Genomic DNA, 23,534 nt, shown 5'->3' with positions numbered 1-23,534 from the left:
TACAATCTTTATGGCTCAAAATCTACTGACCAGTGGTCAAATCTTTCAATAGGTGACCTTTCTTTGTACAGAAAACCAGACTGCTAGCTAGACAAACCAATGTATTTGGCAAATCCAATTTTGCTCTGTTGATTGTTCTTGTTGAAAAGCCAGGAAATCCCAAAGGATCGTTAATATCTTCCACAAAGTGTGTAATAATACATTTATGGGTTGTGAAATTTCTCATCCCAACGTAGGAAAAGTCCACTTGCTGCTGTCATTATTTAGAAAGGCTGGGGAAAACAAAACTTTCTCAGGATTCATCCTGAGGGAGACATGAATGGCTGTACCAAAGTTTGTGCCAATCAGTGTAGTAAAAGCTGAGTTATTTAGCTGGATTGGGAAAGTAAAAAGCAGCAGTTTCTAATTTAATTTAAAGCACATTCGAATTCCTCTTGAGATAACTGGAAAAACTGAGCGATATAAAAAGTAGAATTAAATAAGCAAAGATGGAACAAAGTAAATTGTTAAAATCATATAGAATGCAATCAAATACAAATAATAAAGCTTCAGTGCAATACATAAACTCTAAGCTGTCCCAAATGCAAAAAGAAAATCAGAGTTAATTCTGGAAAAACAAACAAAAGGCACTAAAGAACCAAGTTTCTTAACTTTAATTTAAAACAAGACAAACTTCTCCCACGTATGGGACTAGGGGAGGGGTGTTGGTTACATCTGTTTCCACGACAGTAGTTGAAAGTACAATAACTTCATTACAATCTGACTCAAGATCTTTCAAAAGCTGAATGCTTTCTGAAGATCTAAGGGCTCTCCAGTTTTATCAGTTGATCTGCCAGTGGGTAGATAATTGCACTGTAGATACCTATACCAAATTTCATAATAGTGGTGCAATAATTTTTCAATGGAGTCGACAAAAATGTAATGACAAAATTTGTTCCCGTTAAATTCAAGTTGATGAGTCGCTGATGACTGTTTTTCACGTTTTCATACCATGTATGGACATAGGTTTGTTTCCTGGAGTCAGACATCTTGCATCATGAGAAAGTGACGAGTAAACAAAAAGTAGCAACATGGCGTTGACTGATGCAACACCATTACATTGTAAATATCCAAAGTCAAAGAGCACAATTTACTCAACAATGCAAAGAAAAAAAGTTGCATTAGACTCGCCCTGAAAGCACCCAAACTTTATTGATTTTACCCTAAATTGAGGCCTATAAACACAAAATTCACCTCAAGGTGTATTGATGAAGACTCCAGTCAAAATGAAGAGTTTATTTGCAAAAACAGATGACTCCGTTTTTATACATTTTCAAAAAACATATTTCTTTTTTTTTTTTTTTTTTTTTTTTTTTTAAAGTTATATTTTTGGCCTTTTTGGCTTTATTTTATAGGACAGGTGGAGAGAGACAGGAAATGTGGGGAGTAGAGAGTGGGGGAAGACATGCAGGAAATGGTCGACCGGCCGGGAATCGAACCGGCGACCCCTACGACGAGGACTGTAGCCTCTATATGTGGGGCGCTTAGACTGCTAGGCCACCAGCGCCCCCATATTTCTTTTTTAATATACATATTTAATAAAGTTACATTTTTAAGATACCTCTTATTAGTAATGTCATTTTCACATAGTCAAAGCCACCCAACTTCGGTTGACTGATTATACCTAAAGCTAGAAATTTAAAAAAAAAATTCAAATTGTTTCAAAAAACATATTTTTTCTAAGTGAGTTATCTGTTTTTGCAAATGAACTCTTCAAATGACCCATAAGTACATTAAAAAAGGAGTGTCTGTTTCATTTTCCAATTTTGGCTAAACCAAGCTAGCTGCAAACCTATCTCTGAACCTATGACTATCATTTGACAATATTATAGCCAGTGATAATTGTCTACTATGGCAATAATTCTACAAAGAAGTAAGCTCATTCTTCTATCTTTTATCACGCACTATGACAACCATGGAGTTGCCCTCTACTGGCCATTAGAACAACCACAGATGTAAGGCACTTTGGTATGGCTTTCACTTCTGAAACAAAGAGGTCAGATTCAGTTTTTTACCACAAGAATCTTTTTTATTGATTTTCACACATAAACAAATATACAAATGTACACAGAAAACTGCACGATGAGATCAGCTGGTTCTAAAACAAAACCCCTCCCTCATAAAGGCTGATTCATACTTATGCGTCTCCCCTACGCAGCAGGGGCTGACGCAGACATGAGCACCACATACTTGTGCGTCGGTGTGTCCGTGTCGCGCAGCAATTCTCCGCCGAAACGCCTGAGGGCAGTGCGGTCTCTCTGATAGCCGGCCGCCTGCTTCCGGTCCCGCTACGATCTCTGTTTACTTTTCCACAGAGATTCAGAGCGTGTTATGTTAATCTACAGCTGATACATGTTGCTGTTTATCATACAGACATGATTACATGAAGAATAGAGAGGAGGAGATGAAATACACGGCCGATGTGCGGCCGATGTCCGGGAAAGACAAAGCCGCCGAGCGGACCAATCACAGAGCTTGCAGTCCGCGTCGGCTCTACGGGGAGTTACATTTTGGAGGAGGTGCACATCAGCTACGTGCCTAGGCCTCGGCGTAGGTACGGGAGCTACGCGGACCCCCGGCGTAGGCTACGCCATTGATTCAACGCAGAAGTATAAATCAGCCTTAACCCAACAGTCCCAATGTTTGTATAGGGGCTCCATAGTGCAAACATTCAGTAGAACAGTCCTGGAGTAAACAGCGTTCTGGTGCTGGAAGTCAGGTTGTCGGTTGTTTTTGAGGATTACAATGGTACTACACAAAACTGTATTTGGGTTGGAATACATAGAATAAAAGAATGTTAAAAAAAAAAAAAAAAAAAGTTTATAGAGATGAAGATTGTAAGGTCAAAGACAGAGAAGGAGGGTGCTCCTTAATGTGATGGAATTCAGCAACAAACTGGACACTGGACACAGAAGACTCAGGAGACTCGGATGGCTTACGTTGAAATAGTTTATGTAGAACTTGGCCAAGGAGAAATAACATAACAGTACACAGGCAGGAGAGTGCAGTGCAATGCCAAGTCAGTTCTGACAGACAAAACCCTTGGCATGGTATTTATTCCCCCCTGAAGACGACACTAAAGTTAGATAACCATGTTTGGAAAATAGGAACACAACAAGTGGGAAGAAGACCTGTGCTCTAGTTCTGGAGACAGTAAGTCGGCCATAACACATAGATAAAGACAGGAGCAGGGGGAGAGACCTTGACTACTACCCTGACACGATCTCGCCCGTCACAGATGACATAGGAATGAAGTTACTTTAACTTGACATTTAGACTGAAAGAATACAATAGTTAAACATTCTTACATACACATATATAAGACTATGAAAATTCCACGACACTTAAATTGACTGAAGTTGCTGAAAGTGCTCCATAAAAGATCCCCACATCTGAATAAACGTTTTACTGCAGCCAGTGACTGGGATTCACTTTTAATATATACTGTGTGTGGTGTACAGGTTTGGATATTCAAATTAGACCAATATGGTGGACCAACTGACCAACCATTTTGTGACATTCCAAATCAAGGGATTGCATGATTATATTATGGTCCCAAATTTGGGACCATATCCCAAGACAATACCTGTTTTTTTTCCTACAAGTAGATAATGTCATGTATAAGCCAAACTTTCTGAGCACCTCTGCAAACACAAGAACCATGTCCGGATAATCGATGGCGTAACAGCTCATGATGGTAAGTGACTTCATTTAGGAAATCGAGTGCTCATCTTAGGAAGCCGATTGTGTGAGCATTTCAGATTGCACAAATGAAACTGTTCAGTTATTACCCCATTAGAGGGGAGACAGAGGCAGGGAAATTACAGAGAAAATACAGCACAAAACAAACTACTCACCAGGGGAAATGATGGACATGACATTTTCTGCCAAACCTTTGCAATCCAGGGACACATTTGCAACGGAAGTGAAGTGCATTACGATCTTTTCCGTCACCAAGACAACAGCGAGCCCTGTCAGACAGATTGGATTGGGTAATGACTTTAAATACCAGAGTAAGTCTCTCTCTCTACTCCCGCACACACTGCTACATGCACTGGTAGTCTCAGATAGAGATGATGATTCTTCTGCTGGAATTATTTTTTTTTACTCTCTTGAAGCAAAGTGGGGTCATAGGAACACTACTTTTTAAATGCCACAGTAAGCAACAAGATATTTTGCAGTTTTAAAGCTGTTTGAAAAAAAAAAAAAGTGTCCAAATTGTTTTTTTTGAGACAAAGGAGACAAAGAAAAAGTCAGAAAGAGCCGTACAGAGAGGCAGTGCAAGGGTGAATAGAGCAAATCTGACATCCTCCTATCCTTTCCTATGCTTATCAAACCGTTTCTCTTTTAACAGCCAGTTGTAGACACTTCCTTTTTTATTGGAACTATATCTGTTCCTTCAGAAACATCACACACATTTGGCAGAGGAATGCACAATTAGCATATTCATGAGATGAATACAGTGGAAACTTTGGAGTCGACAGGGGGTGGGGGGGTTGGTTGGTGAGCGGGGGGCTGTTTGTGCGTGTGTGTGTTTGTTGCAGAACAAAAAAGCAGATGGCACGGTGACTTTGAAAATCCAAAATTAGGTATGTTTTCATGAACTTCATGCTCATTGGCTATGTAAATCGCACAGTCAGACAATCATGAAAGACAATGTTGTGTGTTTTCCTGCTTTTCCACTGAGATCATGTTTGTTGATTGAAATCTGCTCTGCACTTGGAGTCTCTAAACTCTTTTAATTTTGTGTTTGTGCCCTCACATGAAGCATACAGTATGCCTGACCAAGTTTCCTCCGACGGATGGATAAATGAGAACTGTCACCAAACATATGTCATCTGATTCAAATCAAATGCTCAAAAAAGTTCACAACTTTGATGTAGAAAACAAAAGTGTGATCTTGTTTTTTCTCGTATCTTGCTCAATTGACCACACAAGACGACCGTTTTACTTTTTTTGCCATGTTCAAGATAGAAAGCTCAAATGCTGTAAGAATGTCATACTTATTTACCAGCAACTGAAAGAAACAGGTTTTAAAATTCTGTCCATATTAAGAAAAGGAACATATTTGGTAACCTTCTGTTCCTAATGGTCCTTGACACATAACAAACCAATTAACCAGTTACATAATAAAATAAGAAAGGTGTAAATATTTAGCTAATTGAAACATGAGCTTATAAGCAGTTGAAACTCGACTGAGTCATAAAAATAGATTAAGAAAGGTGTTCACTTTTAGCTAAATGTAACATTTGCTAGGTAGTGTTTGAAATGTTAGATTACTGTTTGACTTTATTAACCCTCCTGCTATGTTGTGGGTCAAATTGACCCTTTTTAAACTCAATTTTAGGAAATATATGCCTTCCAAACCAGCTAAATGCAGCATAAACATCTGGGCAGCATGTGACAGAAGAGGTGTCGTGTTAAAGTTGGGGTTGGTAATCAGATTTAGATACACTTTTTGTTATACTGGTTGAAATGATCTTTATGTCCTGATGGCAATCAATACATAATGTGTTCTTAAAAAAGAGTGGAAAAAAAACTGCTATCCACAGCCGGAGTAAACCTGGGAAAATCACCGTTTTTGGGTGCCAAAATTTTAAACCGTTCAAATCCCGTCCTTCTGTTCTGCCCGCCTCCTGCGCGTACAGTTCCCCGGCGTGCACTCTGAGTCCCCGTCTCCTGCCTCTGCTTCCCCTGACTCTATTGACTGCCCCTCTCGCTCGACCTCTTGCCTGTCCCCTCTGACCTGATGAGGTGCTTTGCTCAGGACTGTAGTCCGGATCAGAGTCTAAAAAGCTCTCACCACGGGGGCTCTGACAAGCAGAAGAATGAATGACATTTAGTAAGTCCTACAGAAATGTAGATGCACTGTAGCATCCGTCCGGACGCTGTAGTGATGACGAGCCGATTCGTGAACACGTTGAGTTTTAATAACCGGTCACTGTCGGCCGTGATCACGACAACCAACAAAACAACAATCAATGTTTGAATGAATGAAGAACTTCTCCTCTCCTCTCTCCAGCTCACACACTCTACACCTCTCCTGATGCCTTCACTGACTGTCAACACTGTAGGAATTAAGAACATCTACACTGAACACGTTTAACAAACAGTAGAGTTGTTACAGTATTATATGTGTTATAACTTTTCTCCTGATATCGTGTCACTGGTACTACTGGATCATGCTAGCATGATAGTTGTGAGTACTAAGAGCAGCCATGTTTGTTTGTGTTTTTAACTTTCACTATGAGAATGTTTTGGTGAGGACCGGTTTTGAATCAGTCACCATCATATGGTCGCAAGTCAGAGGCGCTCGTGCATGTGAGTCGTTTTGGAGGACCTCTGAGGGAGGAGGGGAGGGGTTAGACGGAGTCCTGAGGAGATGCTACATTCAAATTTATGCTAGTTTTCCGAGACTACCAACCCCAGCTTTAATTTATCAACATCACTTCATTAAAATAAAAAAAATCTAAATTTAAATTAAAATAAACAAAAATCTATTTCATGTAAAACTATTGTATTTATATTTAGGGCTTTCCAATGTACATTAAAAAAAAGTTTTAACATGAATTTTGATAAATAACGAGTGAGTTATCCTCATTGAACCATGATCGGTGAGAATTGAAGAACACCAATGGACCAAATCTTGATTTAAATGGTTAGTAATGGAGTTAAAAATTACACTAGAACAAATGTGTATTGAAATTTTTGGGGTTCTGACACTTCTGGTTAATTGAATATGCCCCGGGTCAAATTGACCCAGGAACACTACAGCTGTTCCAGAGAAACGAACATAACAGAAGGGTTAAATAATACAATAAGAGAGGTGTACATTTTTCGCTAGTTGTTACGTTAGCCAGGAAGTGCTTTAAATTACCAATAACTGGTAGAGCTATATGATATAGGCAAGGCAAGGCAAGGCAGCTTTATTTGTATAGCGCATTTCATACACGAGGGCAACTCAATGTGCTTTACATTAAAACATTAAAAGCATTGGAAACATTCAGACAGGCATAAAAGAACACAATTAAAATGACAAATATGATAAAACAGAAAAGAAAAGGAAAATTAGAAATATATTAAAAATTACATTAAAATTTTAATTTAAAGTGGGTTAAAATAATCTAAGATAGGAAGGCAGTGGCAAATAAGAAAGTCTTAATCTTTGATTTAAAAGAGGTGAGAGTTGGAGCAGACCTGCAGCTTTCAGGGAGTGTGTTCCAGATATGTGGTGCATAGTGACTAAACGCTGCTTCACCATGTTTCGTTCTGACTCTAGGGACTGAAAGCAGACCAGTACCTGATGACCTCAGAGGTCAAGGTGGTTCATAAAGTAGCAGCAGATCAGCAATGTATTTTGGGCCTAAACCATTCAGTGCTTTATAAACCATCAGCAGGATTTTAAAGTCTAATCTCTGACCGACAGGAAGCCAGTGTAGAGATCTAAGAACTGGAGTGATGTGGTCTACTTTTTTGGTCCTTGTTAGGACTCGAGCAGCAGCAGTCTGTATGAGCTGCAGTCATCTGATGGACTTTTTAAGGAGTCCTGTAAAGACCCCGTTACAGTAGTCTAGTCTGCTAAAGATAAATGCATGGACGAGTTTTTCTGCATCCTGCTGAGACATAAGTCCTTTAATCCTTGATATATTCTTAAGGTAATTGTAGGCAGACTTTGTAATTGTCTTAATGTGGCTGCTGAAATTAAGGTCTGAGTCTATGACTACACCAAGGTTTCTGGCTTGGTTTGAATATTTCATCGTTGCAGATTGGAGCTGAGCAGTAACCTTTAACCTTTCTTCCTTGGCTCCAAAAACAATCCTTTCAGTTTTTTCATTGTTTAAATGAAGAAAGTTCTGTCTCGTCCAGTCGTTGATTTGTTCAATGCATTCACTCAGTGTTTGTATTGGACTATAATCCCCTGGTGATATGGTGATGTAAATGTGTGTGTCATCTGCATAGCTGTGGTATTTTATTTTGTTGTTTCTTATTATCTGACCTAAGGGGAGCATGTAGATGTTGAATAGCAGAGGCCCTCAGAAAGTATATATATACTCAGAAAGTATGCATTTTTAAGCGAACTATCACAATAGCTAGGGAGTGGTTGAACCCTAATCTAGGTTGTGGTTAAATGCTAAGATAACTGTTTGGTAGTTATATAATACAAAAAGACAGTTAAACATTTTTAGCTAGTGTAACATTAGCTAGGTAGTTGATAAATGTTAACATTACTATAAGGAATTGGGTTATGATACAATAAGCAAGGTAGAAATATGTAACTAATAGTAATGTTTGGAGTGGTTGAACTTTAACATTTCATGTTTGATAGAGACTTGTACAATTAGAAAGGTGTTAGCTTATCTTAATGTTAGCTCAGAAGTGGCCTGTTGTCTGAATCGAGCAAGTTACCTTTCACAAACACTATGTTTTTCTTATTCAGCGTATAACCAAGGCCCCAAAAGTACAAGATATCATAGTAGAATTTGAGCTTTCCTTCAAAAACTTGATGTTTGGGAAAATAGTGGCACAGTCAACCAGTTATTTTTAGACTCTACTTTCACAAAGCACTGTATGGATATTTGTTTTCTTTAGTGCTGCATCTTGGAGGTTTATTCTGGAAGGATGTTGGCTTGAAATCATGACCCTTCAGATGATGAAATCCCCTCATGTCTGAAGGGTTTAGCTTTAGATAAAGCCAGCGCAGTGTTTGTGTTAACTGCAAACTTCAGAAGATGACAGCTGATGGCCTACGACACTGTCCTATCTCTATACATCCATCCATGTGTGAAGGCTGAATGCGTTGTGCCTTATCTCCCAACTTTTGTATGATTTCTTGGTTATGTTGTCTCAGCCTGGAGAGAGTCATTAGCAGTACTTAATAGGCTTGGAGTGCTGCTAATTGTTCACACACCAATCACTAACATTGCAGGCTTTAATTAATTTCTTTCTCTGACTTGACAAACAATAGCCAATTTGTTAAATTTTATCAGTATGCAAATGCATGGCTCTATAGAAATAATCCAATAATGACACATGACATATTGGATGATTTTGGATGCATTGGACAGGTCTTTGTAAGCATTTCATTACTTTATAAAATGTATTCATATAATGCATACTTTTGTCAGCAAATATTTGTTATGGAAATGTAATTACTCTGTTGTCCTCCATTTCTGACATCCTCCTAACTTTATGCTTTGCATTTACCATTGTCCCCATGTCTGCATTTGTTGTGCTTCCATTTTCACTTAGCTTTCTCTTCCAGTTGGCTACTGTTTTGTCCCACGTGACCACCCTACAGGCTGATTTATACTTCTGCGTCTCCCCTACGCAGCAGGGGCTGACGCGGACATGAGCCCCACATACTTGTGCGTCGATGTGTCCGTGTCGCGCAGCAATTCTCCGCCGAAACGCTTGAGGGCAGTGTGGTCTCTCTGATAGCCGGTCGCATCCTTCCAGTCCCACTACGATCTCTGTTTACTTTTCCACAACGATTCAGAGCATGTTATGTTAAACTTCAGATGATACACGTTGCTGTTTATCATACAGACATGATTACATTAAGAATAGAGAGGAGTAGACGAAATACATGGCCGATGTCCGGGATCCCGGAAGTGCTGTAAATGCGGGAATACAATGCCGCTGAGCGGACCAATCACAGGGCTTGCGGTCCGCGTCGATTCTACGCGTAGTTACATTTTGAAGGAGGTGCACGTCAGCTACGTGTGTAGGCCTCTGTGTAGGTACGGGAGCTACGCGGACCCTCCGGCGTAGGCTACGCCGTCGATTCGACGCAGAAGTATAAATCAGCCTTTAGATTACATTCTTGGCTGTCTTTGGGTTCCACCCAAACAACAGGATATCTATTTATATACCTTATTTTATATATACCTTACATTTTTATTCTTATCTTTATATATTCCTTAAATGTTTTCATTTATTATTATTTTTTATTATATCTATTCATGTCTTTATATATCTAATTTTATTTTTACTTATTTAAAATTATTCTCTATTTGTGCTTATGTCTGTGTTGTTGCAACAACCGAATTTCCTCCTAGGGATCAATAAAGTATTATCTTATCTTATCTTATGTAATACACCTCACACCACAGGAAGATCTGGCCAGATATTCTTTCGAAATGCCAAAAAACGTGATTTCGCTAACTTTTGTCGGAAGAGCAGAATAGGGCCTGAAACTAGATTGTCTTGTTGTGCATATCCTGCGTAAGTTGGACACCTTAGTATGATCTCTCAAAGTTACTTATTGAAGAGTAATTTGAAAATGTTGAGTATTTAACATTTCATTATGCTGTAGTTACCAGGTGTGGCCACAGGGGCCGCTATTCTCCAACTGACAATATTTTCTAAACCAACTTATTTTGTTTTGCTATATCTTAATATAAGTATTTCTTGCTTTTTCATCGGGTTTTCCGCATATCCAATTTGTAATGATTGCATTTGTAGTAGTAACTGAAAGATGAACAAAAAGCTTTTCAGTTTCACTCTGAAATGCACTGATAAAAATGATTTGATTACAATATACCACCATAGACTATATAAAATATGGGCGTAGGATCCGTGATGTCACCCATCTGTTTCTGAAGAGCTGTTTGAGGCCAATCGTCGGCGGCAGCCTGCTGTCGAACCAGTGTGACGTAAAGAGGCAGGTTTTGAGCCTCCTAGCCAACAGCTACAGTGTTCCTGCAGGCAGCTGTGCCTCTCATGGAAGACTAGTAATCTTATTATCTTAAAAACTGCCACGCTAGAAAAAAATTCACCCCCCTCACAGTGTGTGCCGATCGAGAAATGAGCTATCCAGACTACACTCGTCTTTTGTACCAGGCTGTAAACATGTTTATTTCTGCTGTGAATATCGGCTTTTTCCCATTCATGTGTATGTGGTTTCCGGTACTTCCGGAGCCAGCCTCAAGTGGATCCTCGATGAACTGCAGTTTTTAGCACTTCCACATTGGACCCATATTTTTAGACCAGAGATGCCGCTTGTATATGACAATATTTTTGCTCTGTAATTGAAGTAAGTCAAACAAAATACCTAAACTCTGTGATTTGTCTCACATGTACCTGTATATTTTGTCCATGCATGATCACATGCATATTTCAGATATGAACCGTCGCTGGTGCACATTGGAGGGCGGCTACCTGAGCTACTACGAGAACGACCGAAGCGCAACAGCTATCGGAAGGGTGGACGTCACTGAGGCTGTTAGCCTGGCGATCAGCAACACAGAGATGATGACAGGAGCTGGGTATGAACACACACTCATTCACACAAAGGCAGGAACAGACTGTTATTAACACCTTATGTCTTCAAAGTCAATTGAAAACTTAAAGAAACATTCAGAGAAAGGTTTCTACCTGTGTGTAAGTGATTTAACATTGATTTAGATCACCTACTATTAATCCAAATTCTGTTTAAGTGGTAATTTAAATATTATTCATAGGTTGTAAGGCCGTCATTAACCCTCAACATTAATTTTTGCTCCCAACATGCACGCCCCACTCAGGGACAGATATGTTTTTACAGTCACACCCATTTCAAATACCTAATTTGCATCGTGTCCTATAAAGCATAATTTATGATCGTTCCACCTCTTTTAGGGACACACATACCATAAACACTCAAACACCTTCATAAATGATATATTCCCATTTATTTGCCTGAATCACAATTTACTGCTCTTGTTATATGCAGAGACATATTACAGACACACGTGTAAACACAGGCATCTGCATACTTTCTCTCCCTCTACACATGTCTCATTAGCATAATCTTAGCTCCAGCATTATTCAATTTAACAGGGCCCATCAGGGCTTTACGAGCGCTATATTTCCTGTTTACTTTGGCGGAGATGCAGGCGAACGGTGCAGCTGTAACTGCCCTCCCTCCATCACTTCCCTCAGCCCTTTTCCTCAGATGATTATGATTCAGTTTAAAAAAGAAAGTTGCTCCGATGAACAAACTTTTCTTTATTTCTTCTGGAAAGGAAGAAGAAACAGATGTCGCAATCCTTTTTTGTTCACCCTTTTAACACTCCCACTGGGTTTGTGCGTTCATGTCTGGATGTGTGTTGTACTGTGTGTGTGTGTGTGTGTGTGTGTGTGTGTGTGTGTGTGTGTGTGTGTGTGCTGAATGAAGAAGTCTGATAATGGCGTATGATTAAAGCAAAAGCAAGGCCCTTAATGACAGCAGCAGATGTTATGAAGAGGGAACAATGCTTTTATTTGTAAATGTTATTTATACAGCCATTAGAAACACATCTGGCTGGCTAAAAGTACAACCCTTTTAATGATGTGGACATATACAGATAGTCATAACAGGTTACATTGATGATGATACATCTGAGCAGACTCTACAAAGCAAAAGTGACAGGCGCCATTTTTAGATTTTTCACATACATCCCGGTTACAGGTTATGGCTTAGCCCCCGCAATTATTAATATTTCTCTGTCGCTAACACTCATAATGACTGCATGTTTCACTAGATTAAACACCCTCCCTCTCACTTCTGCAACTTCGAGCTTTTCCCAGCATGCCTCCACACCAGACGAGCTGGGACGCCTCACCTCTTGACTGTCTGGCGCTCATGAATATTAACGTATATGCAGATGACACTCTTCTATCCGCAGCCTATCGCTGCACTACAGGAGGCCGTAGGTGTCGCTTCCATTAAACGCGACATTTGGGTAATTTCACCGTGGAAGAGGACACCGTGAATTATAGCCCAGCCCCCGACACATGCGTCTGCTGAAGTAGTATGCATATTACAAACGCCGCTCTGAAGGAATTAAAGCAAAAGGGAGTATGTTGGATGGTGATAAGTCGCCGCTTTCTGGTGACTTTTTCAACTCATCTGCCTGTTTCGACAAGAGCATTTTTAAGTCAGTCCTGACCTTCAAGTTCATCTGAAAACCTTAGAAACAAACCTTTCTCCTCTTCTTCCAGTGGTTACTTTTTCCACCACTTAAATCTCCTTTCACTCCATCTTCTCCTCTTACACACACGCCGAAAAAAAGCAGAGTTTTTAAAGACTTTTGGAAGGGCTTAGTTGCTAAGTTTGCAAGCAAGATGGGTTATATATATATATGTGATGGATGGGGAATTAAGTCTTTCTCCGAGCACACAAAAGCCTTAAGGAGAAAATAAAATACATATAGATAACTCTTTGCATGTTGAAAGTACAGGGGGAATCCTGTGCTGCAGACTCCTCCGCGAGGGAAAGCGCTTGTAAGCTCCGTCAAACTTGACTCAAAAGCAGAAAGTTCTTTCAATCCAGCACTCTGAAACAAGCACAGAAGCTTGCCTTTTGTGATTACATTCCAAATTAACAGTAGATATCAATGTTAAATCTTTGCAGACCTACAAAATTGCCCCAAAAAATCTCTGTAAAGCGTTGTTTATTTGTATTTTCAACAATGTTGTCAATGGCAGCAGCAGAAAACAAACTGACGCTGTGTTAGTGCTGCTTTGAAATGAGCATGAATTTGATTTACCAGGGTGCTGTCATCTCTGTGCAGCTAAATACACCTCATGTCTGAACATTACATACAGACTTCTGTATTGCAAGTGATGTGAGGATTGCAGGATTTTCATGTCAGGAAGAATCAATGCAGCACTTATCTTAAATAACTCGCCTTAACAAGTCAATTTCCTGAAAGAACAATCACGACATATTTTTACAAGCATCCTTAATAACTCATCAATTACTTTAAACTGATTTCTCTCTTTATTTAGAAGCTTAACAGGCTTAACTATACTCAAACATCATTATTAGAGTTCTGTGTTTTAGTCGTCCTAATAGAGTTTTGTCTGTTTTTCATTGACTGTGACTTTCACAGCCTTCTTCCACTTCCTGACTTGTGTTCTTTCCTTATTTGTCACTCTGCGTTAGCAACCAAATTAGCTTAAAAACCCCAAAGATGGGGCGCCATTGGCCTAGCGGTCTAAGCATGCACCCCATATACAGAGGCTATAGTCCTCATCACAGAGGTAGCAGGTTTGATTCCAACCTCGACCATTTACTGCATGTCCTTCCCCTCTCTCTAATCCCCACATTCCCTGTCTCTCTTCAGCTGTCCTGTCCATTAAAGGCAAAAATGCCCAAAAATAAAATTACTTAAAGGTTTAGTAGGGACAAAATGGTATGGCTAAGTAAGGGATTAAGTATAGTGAGCTGGTGGTTATGCAGATTAAAGTTGCTTGCATCTGGGTCTTGTCTCACCCTGTCAGGAATCTAATCTACATAAACTGGCAAATTAACATTAAACTGACCATTTAAATTCACGGTCATGTTAATACCAAGTGGAAACCTCCGGTCTCAAAATATGAAGCCCATGCGGAAGTGTTATAAACTGCAATTCATTGAGAATCCGCTTGAGGCTGGCTGCAGAAACACCGGAAACCACATAGACACCAATTCAAAAAAGACGATCTATGCAGCATTAATAAACATGTTTACAGCCTGGTTCAAAAAACGGCTGGGCTCTACGTAGCTAATTTCTCTATCGGTACACAATGTACGGGGGTTGAACTTTTTCTAACGTGACGGTTCAGAAGATATTAAGATTACAAGTTTTTGCCCAAATAAGGAGGCTCAAACTCCGCCTCTTTACGCCACACTATGCCTGGTTGAGTTCCGCATTTCCAATATGGCTGCCTCCGTCGATTGGCTTCAAAGCAGTGCTCAGGAACAGATGGGTGATGTCACGGATACTACGTCCATTATATATACAGTCTATGGTTAATACCCACCATTGAAGATAATGTGAGACAACGGAAACGTGACTTTTACAACTTTTGAAATCGTTGCTATCATCTATTTGACATTGTTTAAGTTACTTTGCAGTGATCAGCAGCTTAGTGATGCACTCCCCAGCTGCTGCTTTTATTGAGCTGGCAGGACAGAATATTGCTCCATTTCTCCCTCAGAGATAAACTCCTGGGGTTGCTCTCACATCTGTGCCCGATAACCGTTATTACTTCCTGACTCTCAAGTCCGGCCTGAGACGGAAAGTAATGTTTTTGCCACAGTGTCAACATGCAGGTGGGAAATATGCTGGACGCCCTGTCACAGGTTTGTTTGATTTGACATGTTTACGATCAGGTTACCGTTATGGAAATTTGACCAATCAGAAACGAGTGCTTAACACTGCCTTGTAATACAGTATTGTGAGTAGTATGTGGTTTTGCAGTGTAAGAGAGGAGACATTCAAGAACCGTGGTCAATAAAAAAACATTAGCTTTCTCACCACAGGTCCATCAATTAAAAAAAACCTATTACATTCAGTCTTGAATATACCAGCTTGGGTTCGATTTTACACTATACAATAAGGCAGAGTCAATACTGCAATGCTAATTTTACAGTGACCTCATTATTTCACTGCTGTGATGTCTTTTTCCTTTATTGGGCTTCTTGTGTGCTTACAACCTTAAATGTCCGGTTAAGGATTCCTGAATGTGATTGAGTTCAGCTCTTGTATTTTTGTTGTCAAGTTCTAATATTAGAATCATGAAGAGCGGAGGGAAGTGGCGGAAGGTTAATAAATAAAGAAGGACAACAAGCGCCAGAGAAAAACAAACTATACAGTGATGATCTTCACATACCCGAGAGACAAAAACCTCTTAGACTTGCAGACATAGTCAGTGCATGAATGTGTCTTGTGTGATGATGGTCGTTCTTTTGTCTCAGGTTCTTCTGAATTTATTTGATTCAATTTTTTCCAGCTCCCTCCCTCTCTTCTCTCCCCCACTCCCTCCCTCTGGGAGCCATAATGCAATGCTCATCTCTTCTATCTCTCTCTTCTCCCTCTATCTTTTCCTTCACGATACCATTTGCCCGGCGCATCACCGCACCACCTTCGCTACATCCTTCCTTCTCTCCCTCACGCGCTCTCCCTCTGGGACCACCCTCTAACAAGCGCCTGCACACCTGCCTTGCGAGAATAAGGAATTGAAGGAGGGGGGGGGGGCGAGGTCACGGGAGGGCACACAAACACCCATGTCCTGCCTGTTCCCTCGACACGCGTGAGAGGAGAACGACTCAGCGCTGCCGTGACCCCCCCCTCGTGACACGCCACCTTAAACACCCATTGCTGTAGCATTTAGAGGCTCTCGTGCTGGAATTGGCAGTGTGTTCCAACCATTAAGAAAGTGACACTCTAACCTCTGTGGCTGCACTGAGCGAGAGACGCAGCAACAGAACGAGAGAGAGGAAGAGAAGGAGAAGAGACGACAAGGGGGAGAAGGAGCAGCTAAGATTAATAGCCACCTTTTTGCTTCCGACAGCACAGGTTTTGCCTGCATGTGAGTGTGGATGGATAAGTGCATGAATGGGGATTATATATGGGGTGTGTATCTATGTACCCAAGAGGCTGAATGTTTCTTAACGACTGACACATTGAATAAAAGCACAAACATGACAAGAAAAATCGGAATATCTTAACGAGAAAACATCAAAGCTGCTGTACATTCTTATTAAAATGACTGACAGTTAAGTGTCCTTCATGTTCGAGGGGAAGTTTAGTTGATGTTTGTTGTTTTTAGGCTTTCTGTGTGGTCTTTGTTAACAGAAACATCGGCAGGTTGTTGACTCTTAGGTCAAAATTGGCTTTTCAGCCAGATCTGTCACTCTCTTGGGGCGCTAGTGGCCTAGCAGTCCAAGCGTCCCACGTATAGAGGCTATAGTCCTCGTCGAAGAGGTTGCCGGTTCAACTCCCGGCTGGTCGACCATTTACTGCATGTCTTCCCCCACTCTCTACTCCCCACATTTCCTGTCTTCAGCTGTTCTATCCAATAAAGGCAAAAAAGCCCAAAAATATAACTTAACAAAAAAAGAAAGAAGATCTCTCCATCTCACACCTTTTTGGTTGAATAAAAACACCCTAAAGTCCTGCTCACGACAATCAATTAATGAAATGTACTGAAATTAGTTTATATATAAGAAGAAAAAATATAAAAAACGAAAGTAGAAATAAAAGATCAGACGTTAGATAAAACATGTTTGCACGCTATATCTCATGGCCAATATTAGACTTAAACAACTAAAGTTTTCAACCATAATAGACAGTTTGAAACTGACACAGGAGCTAGCATCAGATCAGATGTCAGAGTATTTCAAATATACATGAGAAAAAGACACATTTATGTTATTAAAATGACTGACAGTTAAGTGTCCTTCATGTTCTATGGGAAGTTTGTTTTTTTTAGGCTTTCTGTGTCGTTATTGGAAACAGAAACATTGGCAGGTTGTTGACTCTTTTGAAATGTTTGGGACTTGCTTCAATGGGATTTCTATGATATCAGCTGTTGAGGGCATTACTTAGAAATACTGATTCAGTAAGTATCTTATCATATTGAATTGAATAGTATTGCATGAAATCAGTGTGTATCATATCCGGTCAATTTGTATCCTATTTTATCCTGTTGTATTGTGTTGTTTCACATGATAATATAAAGAATCAATCTTTATCATACTGTATTGTGTTGTATTCTATCATTTCAAAGTACTATATATTTTTTAAGTCAAGTTACAGCTAAAAAATGATCCATGAAATAAATATCTGAGTAGAAGGTATCAGGTTAAATCATTTCCGTTGTAAAAACAAACAAACAAGGAAGACAAACTTGATCAACGCTTGAACAACAAATCGCATTTTTCTTTTGCTTTAGCTCATGCTTTCTAATTGGGGTGTTTCATATGAAGTGTTTGTATTCCATGGCTTTATTACCTCATTATAATCTTAACATGCTGCTCCGTGTTCGTGGGTTGTCCTCTGAAGTAGGTTTTTGATGCTATGTGTGAAAATGTACTCACTTTTCGGCGTGTTTTCTCTGCCTGATTCCTGCGTGTGTTTTTGTTTTTGTGTGTATGTGAGGACATTTTCCATCCTGGGTCTCTAATGCTGTAGCTGTGTGTCTCTGGCAGGGCTGTGTTCACTGTGGAGCTGTACCTTCAGACGGAGCGGGTGCTGATTGTCGGAGCTGAGACGCAGGAAACGCAGCATGACTGGACCCAGGCGCTTACAAAGGTGACTCACTTAGCATACGACATATTTTCATTACCTAATTTTCTAAGTTTGTTTGTTACTCTAGTTTAAAAGTTAGATTTTCTTTCCTTCAGTTTCTACTTTGCTGCACAGACTTTGTCCACAACAAGCCATGTGTTACTTTTTTCAAAGAGAAGAGTGGTCTCACCCTTTCTTCCCCCACTTCCCAACCAAATTTTGTAATGGCACCCAACAGAAACATGTCCCCTGTTCCCTCTTTTATCCCTTTAATCCCAGCATACTCAATCCTAGGTGGTGGGAAGTATAGCAGCATTAGTCCATATGCTGCTCCATCTGTAACATAGGTCTTCCACACCTCCATGTTTCAATTTGAATCGCAGAACAATAGCCAGACGGAGCCTCCCAGGAGGGTGGAATATGTTTTCAGGAAAAGGTTTATCCTTACATGAAGAAGGCAGCACCTGTTGTGTTGTACAGTAAAAAAAAAGAAAGTTTCACACTGTTAAATGTGAAAATCTTTATCCGTGTGACTTGGCAGTGTTTCGTTCCTTGTAAAGTCGAGGGACTGGTGCAGAGAGACAGCGAGCTGATTGGCAGGCTGCACTACAAAGAGGGCCACGACCTGTACCACTGGAGGACGGGGTGGTTTATGCTGGAAGGCTCGGCGCTGCACTTCAGCTCGGGAGACGAGGAGGGAGAGGAGGAAGTCCTTCAACTCAAACAGCTGCAGGAGCTCAGTGAGAACGCTAGTTATTACTTCACTGTTTCCTTCTCTTTCTTACATGCCTTTTTTGAAAGATAATTAGGCACCAGAATGAAGTTTGTGGGTCCCTTTAAAAGTAGACCGTACGAATGTGCTTATATAATAACTTCCTCCGTTTTTAAGTTCCCACAATCTCTCTCTTTTCCTAAAAGGTCAGCACTGTCAACAAAGTTTGCAAAGGGTCAATCAGGCAAATTTCTTCATTAAATTTCAAGAGCTAAAACTTGTCTGGGAGCAAATTCACAGTTTTTGAAGTGTACATTTCTTATCCTCAAAGCCTTGTTTTGTCTAACTCTCGTACAAGCGAAACAGGAACACTTGAAAACAAAACACCCAGGTTCTTTATCTGTGTAACCTCCTGCTAATTTTTCCCTCTGGTGATCACACACACACACACACACTTCTCAGACTCTCCTGTCAGACTCTTGGAAGCAGTTTAAAAATGCTCCTTTTTGGCTGTTTGCGTCATTTCTCTCCGTCGTGACATTTTGTGACAGCAGTTATTCTTGGCTGCTTGACGTAACGTTCTGATTCAAGTCTGCTTCTGCACTAAAGAACATCAAGATACACTTCACACTGTTTTTTTCACTCTGGGAAATTGATTTCCTTTGTGGCATCTCTACATGTAACATGAGTAACCAGAGGCCTTCTACAAGCTCTTAGGACTGAATCTTATAATCAGATATGACCTAACCTGCAAGCTAGCAACAGTAAAGTTTCCATAAAGCAGCTAGTTGGACAGTTTGTGATCCCCTATATTTACTTGCTTCCTGTAGGAGTGAAACTTTTAAAGGAAACTTTCATTCCTTGGGTAGGAATTGTTAGAATTACAGTTACTATTATGCAGCCATTGGCGCTAAAGGAGAAGTACAAAAGCACAAACACAGTTACGAAACGCAACTGTTAATCCAAGAAAGTAATTAATTGGATTAACAAAAAATGTGTCTTTTGATCCAATCAGAACTTCATGGTTATCCCATTGTGCCGCACTCTACAAATGTAATAAAGGCACTTATTCCGAGAGAACATCTGCTGTCTTCGGTTCCAAAATATACAAAGTCACATCTCTCCATTGAAATGAATGTGTTCTGCTCAGACTACAAATGTGCCAGCATTCAGAAAAATTGAGATAAGCATGAATGATCAAAAATAAAACACTCTTTAATAGCTTAATTGGGTTAATGTATTTGCTGTTCAATGCCAGCAGCTTACATGACTAAGCAGCACATGTTTATGAGGTCTCATAGATTATTTAATCTGCAATGTATTAGCTTTGAATTTCACATCGGTTGAAAGTCTAATACTATGCGATACGATACTATGCGATACGATACAATGAGATACGATACGATGAGATACGATACTATGCAATACGATACGATGAGATACGATACTATGCGATACGATGAGATACGATACGATGAGATACGATGAGATACGATGAGATACGATACTATGAGATACGATACGATGAGATACGATATGATGAGATACGATACTATGAGATACGATGAGATACGATACGATGAGATACGATGAGATACGATACGATGAGATACGATACGATGAGATACGATACGATACGATGAGATACGATGAGATACGATATGATGAGATACGATACGATGAGATAAGATACGATGAGATACGATACGATGAGATACGATACTATGAGATACGATACGATGAGATACGATACGATGAGATACGATGAGATACGATACGATGAGATACGATACGATGAGATACGATACGATGAGATACGATACGATGAGATACGATGAGATACGATACGATGAGATACGATACTATGCGATACGATGAGATACGATACGAAGAGATACGATACGATGAGATACGATGAGATACGATACGATGAGATACGATACGATGAGATACGATACGATGAGATACGATGAGATACGATACGATGAGATACGATACGATGAGATACGATACAATGAGATACGATACATGCGATACGATACGATGAGATACGATGAGATACGACACGATGAGATACGATACGATGAGATACGATACGATGAGATACGATACAATGAGATACGATATGATGAGATACGATACGATGAGATACGATGAGATACGATACGATGAGATACGATACGATGAGATACGATACAATGAGATACGATATGATGAGATACGATACGATGAGATACGATGAGATACGATACGATGAGATACGATACGATGAGATACGATACGATGAGATACGATACGATGAGATACGATACGATGAGATACGATACTATGCGATACGATGAGATACGATACGATGAGATACGATACGATGAGATACGATACTATGAGATACGATGAGATACGATACGATGAGATACGATACGATGAGATACGATACGATACGATGAGATACGATACGATGAGATACGATACTATGAGATACGATACTATGCGATACGATACGATGAGATACGATACAATGAGATACGATACGATGAGATACGATACGATGAGATACGACACGATGAGATACGATACGATGAGATACGATACGATGAGATACGACACGATGAGATACGACACGATGAGATACGATACGATGAGATACGACACGATGAGATACGATACGATGAGATACGATACAATGAGATACGATACGATGAGATACGACACGATGAGATACGATGTGATACAATATGATGAGATACGATACGATGAGATACGATACGATGAGATACGATGAGATACGATGTGATACGATACGATGAGATACGATACGATGAGATACGATACAATGAGTTACGATACGATGAGATACGATACGATGAGATACGATACGATGAGATACGATACGATACGATGTGATACGATACGATGAGATACGATACGATGAGATACGATACGATGAGATACGATACGATGAGATACAATGCAATACAATGTGATAGCATACCATAGCATGCCATGCAGTAGGATACAATTCAAAACAGTACGATGCAATACGATGGGATATAATGCGGTACAATACGATACAAAACAATACGGTACGTTACGATACGATATTCTATGATATGATACCATATAATACCGTACAACACCGTGCGTTATCACCATATCATATGCTACAATTGCCACAATGTGATGTATACGATACAATACAAAACAGTACGGTGCATTACGATGCGATACGATATGATGTATACGATGTGATGCAATACAAAAAGTACGTTACGTCACGATACAACATGATGCAATACAGTACGGTACATGAAGATACAATATGATACCATACAAAACCATACAATACCATGTCATACCATCATATGATATGCTACAATTGGCACAATTCAATGTTAAAGATACAATACAACACAATACGATACAATGGGAAACAACAAGATACGATAAGATACATTAAGGTACGTTAAGATACGATATGATACAATACAGTACTGTATGATACCACATAATACCATACAATTATTTGTGATATCGTAGATTTAATACAATGTTATACATTACAACATAGGATGATGATATGACATGGTTTAAAAAAATAAGATATGTTACAATATGTCTTCATATGAGACTCTCTGATAGAGTAATATAATACAATTTATACTATATGAAAAGATATGATATTACAGTGATCCGATACGGTACAATATAATACAATGTGATACAGTACAATTAGGGATGGGTACCTTTCACATTTGAACCGATACGGTACCGATACCCGGTACCTGGGAATCAGTACCGGTACTCAACGGTACCAATTTTCAGTACTTTTGCGTGTGTTTATGTGGTAATACATGTTAATTTGTTTAATAATAAAATCTCAATAAATTTTAAATTTAACATATTTATTTCATTTAACATGAAATGAACAGAAACAGGATTTTATAGGTGATTAGATATATAAGCTGACACGTGCTCGTGGCGTCTAATTGCTCTTTCGGGAGTTTATCAATGAACACATGTGAATGGAAAAAAGCCAGTTAACAGGACACACAACTTACTTGTTGGGCATTCACGCACACAGGAACGGTTATAAACAGGGCAGGTAGTTGGAGCGAGAGAGTCCGTCTCAACCATAGACTGTAAATAAAAACTAAACTTTAATCCACCTGCAGGTCTGCCTCGCGGTGAGTGCGCGCGCCCATCAGCTGCAGGCTCCATTTGACGCACTCCCGCGCAGATGCAGAGAGCAGAGACGTCCACCTGATCAGCCTCTGACTTTATTACAGGGTGAAAGTATTAAAAAAATCGCCTATTCTTCAACTCCTTCACAGTCACAAGGATTCGTCTAGGTACCGAAACATGGTACCGTTTGATTTGACGTGAGTCGGTACTTGGTAGTACCGACGGAATTCGGTCAGTACCTATAAAAGTACCGAATTCGGTACCCATCCCTAAGTACAATACATTTATTGTCGTTTTGGTTCACTTGTCTTGGACTTGAGTGCTACATACCTTTAGCTTTCTTCCCAGTAGCATTAATACATTTCAAAAAATCCCAATTAAACAAGTCTCAGATACGTTTTCTCTCATTTCTTGGCCTTTACATTTCTCTCTTTCTATTCGTTATACTGTCTGATTTCCAAAAACCTACTTTCCCATCACACCTACCCAATACTTCACATTATGACTACTTACAGATGTCAGTGGAGACAAGCAAGCAGGCAATGCTGGAAGACATTTCAGTTTTCACACCATTACACTTC

The 23,534-nt window shown here is 39.7% G+C and overlaps 1 protein-coding gene across 1 annotated transcript in view; it reads left to right on the top strand.

Annotated features, from left to right (window-relative positions):
• Positions 1 to 23,534, top strand: part of zmp:0000000660 (arf-GAP with Rho-GAP domain, ANK repeat and PH domain-containing protein 2) — a 209,934-nt gene that overhangs the window by 135,045 nt on the left and 51,355 nt on the right. Inside the window, 3 exon segments of the mRNA XM_034676822.1 lie at positions 11,162 to 11,306; positions 17,981 to 18,083; positions 18,601 to 18,799. Coding sequence (XP_034532713.1) covers positions 11,162 to 11,306; positions 17,981 to 18,083; positions 18,601 to 18,799 — 447 coding nt within the window.

This window comes from Notolabrus celidotus, chromosome 23, assembly GCF_009762535.1.
Source record: "Notolabrus celidotus isolate fNotCel1 chromosome 23, fNotCel1.pri, whole genome shotgun sequence".
Lineage (NCBI taxonomy): Eukaryota > Metazoa > Chordata > Actinopteri > Labriformes > Labridae > Notolabrus > Notolabrus celidotus.
Note: the sequence above shows the minus strand (reverse complement) of the source record. Positions and strands in the feature narration are given on the sequence as shown.